Here is a 12,322-nt window from a genome sequence, read left to right as displayed (position 1 = left end):
GGAATTTCATTGGGGGGGGGGGGGGTCCAAAACAAGGTTCAAAATCTAAAAAACTTCATTTGTCAAAGAAATCGTTTGTAAATTCATGATTTTTTCAATATTTTTTCATTTATTAATGAAAGTAATTGTGTTTTCAAATTTTGGGAGGGGGGTTCGGACTTCCCCCCCTCAATACAACTCTGTATGAATGGACGTAGTTTGGATCCAGTGAGAGACTTCAAAATTATTGGTAGTAGACTATTAGTAGTAAACTACTACTAAGTAGTATTAATTTGGTAATTTCCAGAAAAAATCGAGGGTGGTAGTTCGTCGCTAAATTTGTTCAAATTTGACCTCAAATATATTGTTAACGTGAAGGCACAGGAAAGAAAAAATCAGGCAAGTTATGCACAGTTAGTTTGAAAATATGTATGCCAATTTTCTACATCCTAGCGCATAAAAATTGTTTTTTAGGTTTAGGCCAGCTTTTTTCGATTCTAGCCCACTGCGCACACCTCCGTTGCAGACGCCATTTTAACAGCTCCGTTTAGCTCGGTTACCTATCGGAAGTCAATGACACTACACGAGACAAATTGGAAATGCTTGAAAATTTTCCACAAGAGTTTCCAAGTTTTTTCAAACAAAATTTGCCGTGAAAAAAAATGCATTACATTACTTATTAAACTCACCTCATATAGTACAGGTGATTCGTGGATATCTTCCTGGTAGTGATGAGCGATATATCGCTAACTGTGATTGAATCATCGTTACTGAAAAGTAGCAGTCACTGTCGGTGATTCAATATTCGAAATCACTGTGATCGGTGATTCTATCACTGGATTCGGTGAAGATAGCTCTGGCTGCTACCAAGTGATATGCGATATATCGCAACCTGTGATTGAAGAGAAGTAGCCGATCACTGCCGGTGACTAAATCACCAAATACTCTAAATCACTGCGACTGTGAATACGGTGAAGTTAGCTTCGGCAGCTACCATGATGCTACCAATAGTAAAATAAGGATGTCTTATTCATCTTGTATGATAAATAAGACATTCTGTGCGAAATATACAGCTAAAGCTTTGAATTATGATGGTTTGATTATAAATATGCATAAAAAATGATTGCCCCTTATCAATTCTTTTACCACTTCAAACTTACTTAACTATTGTAATATAAACTCGGAATTAGAACTATTCCCTCAAAAAAAATATTTTGCCTAATTTTACAATTTTCTATAAGTTTATTTGTTCCTATTGAGGAGAGCTCATTCCTTGGAATTGGACAAAGTAGCAGGAATAGCAGCGCCACAAATCACCGATGACTTTAAAGAGTGATTCACCTCGGTGATCGCAATCACAGTTAAGAATCACCGTTACTGATGAGTAGCAGTCACAGGTAACGAAGTGATCCGAAAATCACAGTTCCGCTCATCACTACTTCCTGGTTTTCGCCGCGTTGGTTACCAGAGGTTGACGACAGTTTCGCCGGTATTCCACCAGGCGTTTCCAGGTCGAAGTGACCTAATATTCGACCTGACGACGCCTTGTGGAATACCGGCGAAACTGTCGTCAACCCCTGGCAACCAACGCGGCGAAAACTCGCAAGATGGAGAAATCCACGAAACGAAAACGCCACGGAAAACTACAAGTCGCCATATACTGATGATAATCAGTGGAGTAGCCAGGAATTTCGTTCGGAGGGGGCTCCAAAACCAAGCCCAAGGGGTTGGGGATTTTTCAAAAACAGGGTGCTAAGTAAAGGATTTTAAACTAATTTTAACACTTTTCATAATAGAAAAAACTTCATTTGTAAAAGAAATCTTTTGTAAATTCATGATTTTTCAATCTCTTGTTTTCTTTTATGAAGGAAAATAATTGTGTTCTTATATGTCGGGGGGATGTCCAGACCCCCAGGACCTCCCGCCTCGCTACGCCACTGGTGATAATGAAATCTACCAAACTCTTATATTTTAATTTAATCTGGCATACTATAGCAAATACATAGAATAAATGGAATAAACCTCTGGCGTCATCGCCTTTCTTCGGATATTTGAAAACTAATCCTAAGCGATCGACTAACTAATGCTATGGCAACCGTGGCAGCATAAATCAAGTCCATACGGGACTGACTAGGGACCACTCTATCAAATTCTCTAGCTGAAGGGTATCCTCTTCATAGACTGAAATTTCAGTATAAAACAGGGAGTTTTAAACAAGAAATACGTCAAGGACTGATCGAATAGGAGTAATTCTCCGTATGGACCCAATGAAAATGCCCTTTTCCAACGGCATAAAAGATGAAATCACTTTTTTCATACAGTCTCAAAGAGATCCTCCGGACATCACTGTTAGAAGCATAAAATCTCGGCATCTATCTCCATTCGGTCGGAATCGATAACATGGTGCCACGTGACCAATATTCCTCATCGCTAGAATTTTATTACGGTCAGAAAAAGATCGGATGAGAGGAAAACGACTCAAGACAGGCGGTGACCCGAAAAATACGCGCAAATTTCGAAGCGCCCGTAAACTTCCGACTGATATCCCAACAGTTGCACAAAGCCTTCTTAGTTTTTAAGCACATAAATGTTTCGTAATGCAGGCAATGGCCAAGGATCTCCATTCCCGGTCAATAATCCGAAGATCGGTTTGAAGCAGATATCCTATCAATCCTCCTATCAGCTAATCTTTTTACCACGATCGTAGCAATAATTATTACAATAGGGATTGAAGATGAAGTATCTAAGGTTTTCCCGGCGAATAGACTGGTGGAAGAGTTCTCGGGATTCCAGCCGGGTCCAAGTGTTTTTCTGCACCGACGTTTCGAAGGATAAGACTGCCATCGTCTTTAGGGCGAATGATCTCGGTTTTTCACCCTGAAGACGATGGCAGACTTAGCCTTCGAAACGTCGGTGCAGAAAAACTCTTGGACCCGGCTGGAAACCCGAGAACTCTTCCTCCGGGATTGAAGATAATACAACCATTGTAAAGTGGCAACGTACGGAACTACGGTAACTATTGTCAGGACATGCATTCACACTGCTAGTTCGGCCAACTATCGTTAGGACGATCGCTCGGACAATCGTAATCTGAACGAGGCAATACCGTTCTACGCTCGACTAGGGTTACCATTCGACATCACCACTCGCTTCGTTTCGCTAGTACCACCGATATTCCGTGGCACTTAAAGGCATAGGCGGATCTAGAGTGGGGGGCACGGGGACACGTGCCCCCTCAGACCCTTAAAAAATATTCAAGATTTTTAATACGGTCACATTATCATTGCGTTCTATTTGTATCATGAGGTATCCTCGTGCCCCCCCCCCCCCCAAGAACAAAACCCTGGATACGGCTTTGCTAGTCCCCCCCCTAGAAATAAATCCTAAAGAAATCCTAGAATCGCCCCTGCTATAAGGGTTAATTTTTATCATACCTAGAGGCAATCTGGAGATCCGAGTTTGATTCCCGGCTAAGCCACATGATTTTTCAAGGCCAATTTAATCCTTGGTGTACATAACTTTGCACTCGTTCGCGTGACTGCGTACAAAGTTACTTGATCTATGCCATCCTTCCTAATGTAAACAGTCAACCACTCCTTCAATTATCGCAAATTCATATTTTAGCCTTCCCTATCCGTTGAATTGCAACCTGTACCCTACGCCAGTTATAATACATTTTCATTTTTTTGTTTCTTTTTTTTTTCTTCCCGCTCGCAAAAGGCTACGACTGGACACTACTTCCGGTCGCACAGAAGTCTTCAACGGCCGCGGACAAGCGGCGACTACACGTCAAGAGGCCCATGAACGCGTTTATGGTTTGGGCGCAGGCCGCCAGGCGCAGATTGGCGCTGCAGTACCCACAGCTGCACAACGCCGAGCTGAGCAAGACCTTGGGAAAACTATGGAGGTAAGTAATCATGTATTATATATAATTCTACTCAACAGAAGAATGACTACATGAAAATTGAGAGAAACTCGACTATCATCCATATTTATATTAAAAATATTTTCATTGAAATATGACTAGTTTTTTTTCTGGTGGGTGATTGTCAGTAACTGCTTCCGGGTTTCATCGATTTTTAGTAGTGATAAACGTGGGTTTTCAGCTGCCACTCAGTTTAAGGCTTATAGTGGCATTTACGTGTATCTCTGAGTGATTGGGGTTGTTCACTTATGTTAGACCCGAAATCGCCATTCGATTAACCACTTATGTTGATGGAAGGCAAAATTATGTTGCGGGACATAAAATCTTTCCCAGTCAAACCAGTCCCTCATTAGATAATAAAAATAGTACTGAGTTCAGGTGGTTTTAACGAAAAATATTAACAGTAAATTATCCATTCTGAGCTCTTATTGTTAGGTTCCAATACCTATTCGTCAACTTTGGTGTTTCATAGAAAACATTAGCGCGGCTTTTGGCTGGTTTCGCGAACGTTCGGTCGATTTTGGACTAACGGGAAAATCAACGCGAAAATTGATCGATCGTTTGGTTCAAATTTAGATTATTCTTCAACAGTTGAGCTTTTCATTTCGATTCAAAAGGGACGGATAGAAAAATTGATTTCGACCGATATTTTTCCGTCACTTATGTCCAGTCCACACATTTGTTTCCATAAACGCACCAATGCTTCGATGCAGTGGCGTAGCCAGGAATTTCGTTCGGGGGGGTCCAAAATCAGGGGGGAAAATTTTTGAAAAACAGGGTACTAAGTAGAGGGTTTTTTAACTAATTTAAACGCTTTTCATAATCGAAAAAACTTCATTCGTTAAAAAAATATTTTGTAAATTCATGATTTTTCAATATTTTGTTATCTTTCACGGAGAAAATTAATTATGCTTTTATATTTCGGGGGGGGGGGTCTGGACCCCCCGGACTCTCCCCTGGATACGCCACTGATTCGATGCTTGATTTTGATCAAGTGCTTGGATTCAATTTATGGGTGATGTTTTCCATACATACCGGCCATTCCGCGAGGGCATATCGGAGGTTGCAAGCGGGGAAGCGTGCCAAAAAAATTCTTCGGAGTCTCTCTGACGTCCAACTTGAAATCGGTTTCCTCCGACATGAAAACACAAACACGCTCCCGGCCGCGGAGAAGAAGCACCAATACTCTAAACACTCGTATCGTTGACTTCCCAGAACTACTCTGGCAACATAACACAGCACTATCGTTTTCACCGGGATTTTCTCCAAAATTTATAAGATTTTAGGTACGTAAAATGGAAAAAAAACATCAGACTCTTCATGCAGCTTTTAAAAATACCTTGATCGATTTCAACGACCGAGCGCTATTTTCAAGGTAAAGCCGAAATTAAAAGATGCTTGGACAATTAAATCGATTGGGATATATTTAAAAACTGTGTGACGTACAAAGTTGTTTCCTTACCATGGTTAATGTACGGAATATCCTTGAAGTATCGCCCATTTAGATAATCTGTAAGATTTAAATAGAGAAGAAAACTCATAAGCATAGATAACTTGCTAAATTTTTATTTTATTTTTATTTTATTCTCAAACCACCGAATACAGCTCTTATTGGCCATTTTATATCGGAGTTTTCAACAAATTTAACAATTAAACGTACACGAACAACCATGCCCTGGACAGGGGATATCTACCCAGGCGGGACTCGAACCTGCGACCTCTTGTTTGACAGGCGAGGGCGTTACCCCGCCGCCAGCGAGGCCGGCAATTTTCCGAATTTTTAAGAAGTTATGGGGATTTTCTACGATAATTCCCATCTGTTTTATTTAACTGGCCGGCTATGACGCTATTAGGGAGTTAATTTCATAGCCGTAATAGGGTGGTTTCCTATTATTTTTTTATTGCATAAATCGAAAGATTATTACTCCTGGAGTACGTATTTCACGCTTTTAGATTTTTAAATGACGATATCTATTTTTCGCGATTAAATGAAAAGTGAAAATTTTCAAGCGCGCGAAAATGCGACGGCTAAGTATGAATGCTGGGAAAACCCCGTGTGACGTCGTTCTGGTTTCCGCTGCCGTAAGTGAGGTGACCTTGGGGCGAGGCTTAGAGCGCTGATACGACGCAGGATGCTAGCAGGTAGCAGAGTACCATGCTAGCTGGTAGCGCTTGGCTTAAATAAGGATTATTAATACCTTATCAAACGAAGAAAACTATCTGATCTTAGCCAGTTTTAATAGGTGATTATTAAGACATGTTTTCCTGAGCTCTGTGCCTCATGCATGCATTGGTTATCTCAGACGATGTAAAACTCCTATCTACTCGTATAGAAACTAGGTCCCTGTGACGTCACGTGGAGTGGCATCGCATGGGCGATAATCTGGCCTTTTTCAAATGAGGTTAAAATTGACCATTGCCATTCGTCTAAGCTAGGATTTCTAAAACCAAATAATTTGTATATTATGAATACACTAATGGTGGGTAACGAATCGCAATCAATGCCTTTCGTTTTCTTTGATGAAGGAAACTACCCTATTGGTGATCGACATCAGAAAATAGTTTTATATGTAGTATTTTGTGAATGAACTCGTCATGTCCCTTCCCTAAATGTGAATTTCCCTCTTCAAATTGCAGTGAGGCTTGTCCCCTGCCTTCCATCTACAAATCCTTCTCCTTTCCCTCCCTGATTACCAGTCCTTTTTCGCTCTTACCCGCAAAATACCCACATCCTTTAATATTCGTTCCATTTAATGCTTCTGTCTTCGCAGTATCTCTTCTAGAAGCTTCATGCCCTCACCCAGCTTGTGCAGAACTTCCTCCTCCCTTCTATCCATTCTCCTCCACACCAACATCTTGAACGCTTCCAGTCTTTCCTCGTCAACTTTCCTAAGCATCCACTCTTTCGGACCGTAAAACACTACACTGCAGGTCAAACTCTTTAAACAACGGACTAACATCATCCCTTTTCAGTTATTAATCAACTTTTTAAATAACGCTACAACTTTGCGATATACTCAGTGCTGTACCCGTTTTCCTCTTAAGTGCTTTGCCCCAAATTGCCAAAAAGTTCTACCTCTTCATGATTTCGTCCATCAGCTTCTACATAAAGCCTTTTATTACTCGATTGGGATGCCTTAAAAATTTATAACTTTGACCTCAGTGTGATTAATCTTGCACTCTTTCTAAAAAAAAAACTCATTGGCATGGGTAGTTCTAAAGTATACCGGGACTAGCCGCGGTGATAACTTTTACGGGAGTCACCCGCAATGCACAATCGTGCGGAAGATCCACAGAGATCATTGGCATGGAATAATTGAAACCTTTTATTTAATGTTAAAGAAATAATGAGGTATTTTCTGCGTTAAATCCATTGTGTTTTTTTTAACTGGCCAGCTATGACGTAACCATAGAGTCAAATACTTGCGAAACACGCCAAAAAACCTATGATTTAGAGTTTATCAGGATAAATTTATGGAAAAGGTTGGGATTTCCTCAAGACAACGAGAAAGTTTCTTAATCTTAAAAAGGAAATTGAAGGAAACGAAGAGGTCAATCTCATTTATCTCATTCAGCAGTCAGTCATTTAAAAACAAATTTGGAATTTTTTAGGCTATAAAATTAACTTTGTACGTTTCACACTTACAATTAACACAAACCATGGTTGCGGCACTGTAACATCATCATCAATTATAACCTCGTCCATGATATAGCTATATCGAAACCATGGACAGCGCTAATAAATATTCAGACCAGAATGTACAAAATCAATTTTAATTCTTTATATCGTGGTTCCACAAAGTTAGACGGGAAACCATATACTGTAGATAACCATTTATTAAAAAAATAGTAAGATTTTTCTCCACAGTTTGAAGTTTCTGTTACAATCTTGTTGAAATGCTTACTCTGGTTTAAATCTGGTACTCTTATGCGATTTTCAGTGTATAATATCAACTTCATACACAAGAGTAAAAATAATCGATAGGACCGCCAAGTAGCATCCTCCAACCTTCTCCAATCTGATTTAATGTCACCGAGCCATTTGGATGTATTCCAAACTAGAGTCGTTCCGCCGAGCGCAATCCGAAAAGATAACTTTAAAAACATTTTGGAATACCCTTGACACTATGACATAATCCCTGCAAAAGTATCGTAGAATGTGGTCCACAAATATTCAGGCTATTGATATCATTTTAATGATTTACTTTATATCTTATTCCTTAATTTATTATTTTTGAACCCCAATATTATTGAAACTATTCCGTGTTTTTTTCATATAACTGCGCATCATCACACTTAGCCGTCAACTACTAGTGCTACATTATGAGAAGAAGAAAAAAATTGATGCTACAAAATGCTATAAACTGTAATTGAAAGTGCTATAAAATTAAAATTAAAGTGCTATTTTCACGTATCTCTAATCACGACATGGACGAATAATAATTCTTAATAATAATTAACTTATTCTTCTTAGGGCTTTTAATAGATTTTTCCTATCCTCCACTCTTCTTAGCACTTCCACTTATTGTTAGCTTACTCAGCCGATCCATTTTATCGTCGTCATCCTTTCATATTCATTCAGTTCATGGACCCATCAAAGACAACTGATGCACCTAATTCACTGTTCACTAAAACACGTGTCCACTGATGAAGGTCGGCCACACCAACTGAACTGATTACTCACTATACTAGCGACATGTAATTGAGCCACCAACCGACAGGCTACAGCACGTCATGGGCAAGAAACGATAGTATCTGATATTAGGCAACCATCCAATATTAGGCTACTTTCCCCTAATATTAAGAACTTCTACCAAATCGTGTCTCATACAAGATGGACACAGCTGACTACAGAATTCCACTCACCATTTATAGAAGTCGTTTGTTCGTAGAAAAAACGAATTCCTTCATCTATCCCTTCGGCGAAATAACTGACTAATTTAATTGTTTCTGTCAGACCCATTAACATATTGAGGTTCTCAAATGATGTTCTCCGTGTCTCTTTGAAAGATATCTGTACTTGTGACAATGTGCAAGGCAGTTATTCTTTTTCAGTTATTTGATTCGTTTTTGTTTTCTATACAACTGGTGGATTTTATTCAAGGTTTTCTTCAGACTCTTGTTCCTACCATTCATGGAAAAAGAAATTTCAAAGGATTTAAACGTTCATCCTAGCCTGACGAGGGTGGTATCCAAAGCTGCCGCAAGAAGGGCGTTTATACTGTCTATTATTCGTTCAATTGAATTGGGCTCAACTATGTGGAAGTTAATACTCGAAAATGAAAAGAAAGACTTCGTTGATTTCCACGAAATAAATCAGTGGAAATCAACGAAGTCTCTTTTTCATATTCGACTGGCTGTTATTTTAACAAATAGATTATCATTGTTATTATTAGTTTAGTGGTACATTTGGAAATTTGGTCTTAGCATCCCAGGACCATCTTCACCAACAGTCACTCTTTTATATACAACTACGAAATTCACCTCATTCTTCTTACACAATATCGGTCGCTTACTCAAACTGGCGCATATATTAGCGACTCTCGCTACTGTTTTTGTACTATATCCTTAAGGCTGGCAGGGATTATCTGTAGCTGAAGGCTGGTTTATCCCCAAAAACAGCGAAACATTTAATAAAGCACTCTACGAAAAGTTAGCCTAATATCACTTGGGCGTTTACAAAATAAATTAACGCGTACTGAGTGGCATCTATTTTTCTTACGATGAACTAATCTTTCACTATCTCGCAAACTGTATTAAATGAGTGGTCTCTTACATGTCTCAATGTCTTTTCAGTATTATATCTCTCCATCCCGTATTATAACCATGTAATTTTTCATCTCGAAATGTTTTCTTCCGTTTTTCACGATTTGAATCTAGCACGTATAAAAAACTTATGAAACACGAAAACAGATGACTACGACATTGCGAGTTTGATAAATTTCGTCTTGAATTTCATGTTAATTCAAATTGAACAAACACAACGCTAATTTCTGCGCTAAATTCACTTGATTTTGCGCTAATTTTTTCTATCAGCTCCGCATTTGACGTATGGGTACTAAAGACACTCCTTAGTCACCGACCTATGGCAACGCAAATACTTTTGAGATTGAGATTGCACAGTTCGTATTGCACAGTTGATACTCGCTAAAAGCTCTCGTGTAAGTAAACTCGAAGATAAATTGTTTCAGAATATAAAAATCGCACATTTTAGTCCAACCTTCATTATTCGATGTCCTTAAAAATCCAAAGTATTGAACAAAATGTAGGTACCCAAGGAAACCCGTTTTTATGGTTACTGAAAAGTGCATACAAAAATGTTTGCGTTGCCATAGCTTAGCAAGTAGAATAATTAAGAAATTGTAATCACATATTTATGGACAAATAATAATGGATAAAAATTGCTTCCCCTATTGCCTCCTGAAGTATTGCAGATTCCTCCTTAAACACCCTGCATAAACAAGCCTTAGTCCTTAGCGACGAAAGAATCGGAGTACATACATAGAAAATAAATCACCACCCTTAGCCCATGGGCGTATCTAGGGGGGGCAGGAGGGGGCACCTGCCCCCCCTAGAAGCAAAAGTTAATTTAGTTCAAAGGAATTTTTTTTAACAAATTCTCTTTAAATCCAAGAAAAGTGATATAATTATAAAATATGTAATAAAAATAATTTTTTCCGAGCAAATAACTTGAAAAACTAATAAAGCGCAGTTATAATTTTCTTGAAATTTTGTTTTCCATAACCTTTTCTGTGTTACAACGTGAACGACCTTGGCTCGCCCCCCCTTTAGTTTTGATCCTGGGTAAGCCTTCGACTTATTTCGCATCGAATATCCTTTGTGATACCGGAGATAAACGGATACATTCACGTTTAAATATTTTAAAAGGGATGCCATTAACCACTTAATTCTCTCGTGAGCGATTTGGGGAAGATATTATTGAGAATGGCCAACGTGTATCCAAGCAGTTCAGGCACTGGGGAAAGATCAGCAGTCGTATCCGCGGCGAGCGAGGTAAGGAGAAAGAAGCTGTCGAATAAAAAGGGCTTCCCAAGGAAACAAACTTTTTTTATGAGCCTTTGAATCTCATAAATCGTGTTCGTAAACATACAAATTTTGAGGATGAGTTTGTGTTTCCCTTAACGTCCTTTCATAGCTGTGAGCTGTCATCGACTCAAATGCATTTTCTGCACGCTCCGCCCATTTGAAGTCTCCGACCGCGACTGAATATTCCACTTCCTCTTACGGTGCGAAAACATCAACAACAGTGATGATTTCCGTTGCGTGTCCAGACGAAATTTCAGGATGACATTTAAATAGGTATCTTTCGCGGGCATGAGTGTAATTATTATTCATGTAAAAGTCTATTTGTTGGTGGTATTTGCTGAGCTGCTGATGGCAACAGAAATAATAATACAAAATAAAAATAAATTTTTATAAAAGATTACGTTTTTATCGCAAACTGAAGAGAATACAATACATTTTATAAGATCCTGCCTGACATGGTGTCTAAATAAATTGCTTCATATAGAACGAAAACCGTTGGGTTCACGTTCCACTATAACACATAATATATACTTAACATGATAATATAATGACACTACGAAGTAAAGTGAACTACAGTTATTTACATTTTAATTGCCGTTGGTGTACACAAATTTGTTGCAATGACTCTTATCATTCTTATTCCTTTAATCCTGAATCGGTCTAAAATTAAAATTTTGAAGTGAAAAGGTTCTTTTACATTCATTAATTTATTATTTTAAGGGCCGGCTTAATAATGTCTGGTTAACGCTAGACATTAGATGATACCTAGACTTTACCTTTAACTTAACCTAGAGGTAGTTGAACCTGAAAAAGTTTATTATTTTTCATTTTTCATTGTTACCTTCATTCGGGATTCATTTAGCATTAGCAGAGAGGAGAAGCTTTTGTTATAATTTTTATCGAAAAAATATTGGCACCATTGAATGCAGTGTCTCATTCTACATTAGAATGCATTTTTTAACTAATGCAGAGCGCAATATTTATTTTCATGCTGTAATTGACGGCTTGGAACCGCGCTCCCGGCCTTATGGAGTGTAACATGGGAAACGAATCTCCATAAGAACCCATACTTTCAACTGAATGTGGAGCGCTCTATACGACGAGAGTCAAATAGCCCGCGCGATTGGAGCTGTGAGCCTTCGAGCCACATCTGAGCCACAGCTCCAGAACTACGTCAAAAACGCATACGCTCTGATAACATGGGCTTGGTCCTCCTCTCCTCGGCATTAGTTATTATTTTTTTAACTTTTAACAGTTTAATTTTTTCGGTAATTTTCCTGGCTGCTGTGCACTTGTAAGCTTGATAGTATACCACGGGGTTAACAGAGACATTTCCCGTCTCTCTCCTAACCCATGCCTTTGGTCCAACCC

General features: G+C 38.9%; 1 protein-coding gene across 1 annotated transcript in view; it reads left to right on the top strand.

The window, feature by feature from the left end:
• The first annotated feature begins 3,701 nt into the window (after positions 1-3,701).
• The window catches only part of LOC124165995 (transcription factor Sox-9-A-like), a 52,293-nt gene continuing 43,672 nt past the window's right edge, over positions 3,702-12,322 (top strand). The window contains exon 1 of the mRNA XM_046543572.1: positions 3,702-3,886. Within this exon, the coding sequence (XP_046399528.1) occupies positions 3,780-3,886 (107 nt within the window). The 5' untranslated portion in view covers positions 3,702-3,779. The remainder of the gene's footprint in view (positions 3,887-12,322) is intronic.

The sequence above is a fragment of the Ischnura elegans genome, chromosome 9, assembly GCF_921293095.1.
Source record: "Ischnura elegans chromosome 9, ioIscEleg1.1, whole genome shotgun sequence".
In the NCBI taxonomy this organism is placed as follows: domain Eukaryota; kingdom Metazoa; phylum Arthropoda; class Insecta; order Odonata; family Coenagrionidae; genus Ischnura; species Ischnura elegans.
This window is presented reverse-complemented; position numbering and strand designations above follow the sequence as displayed.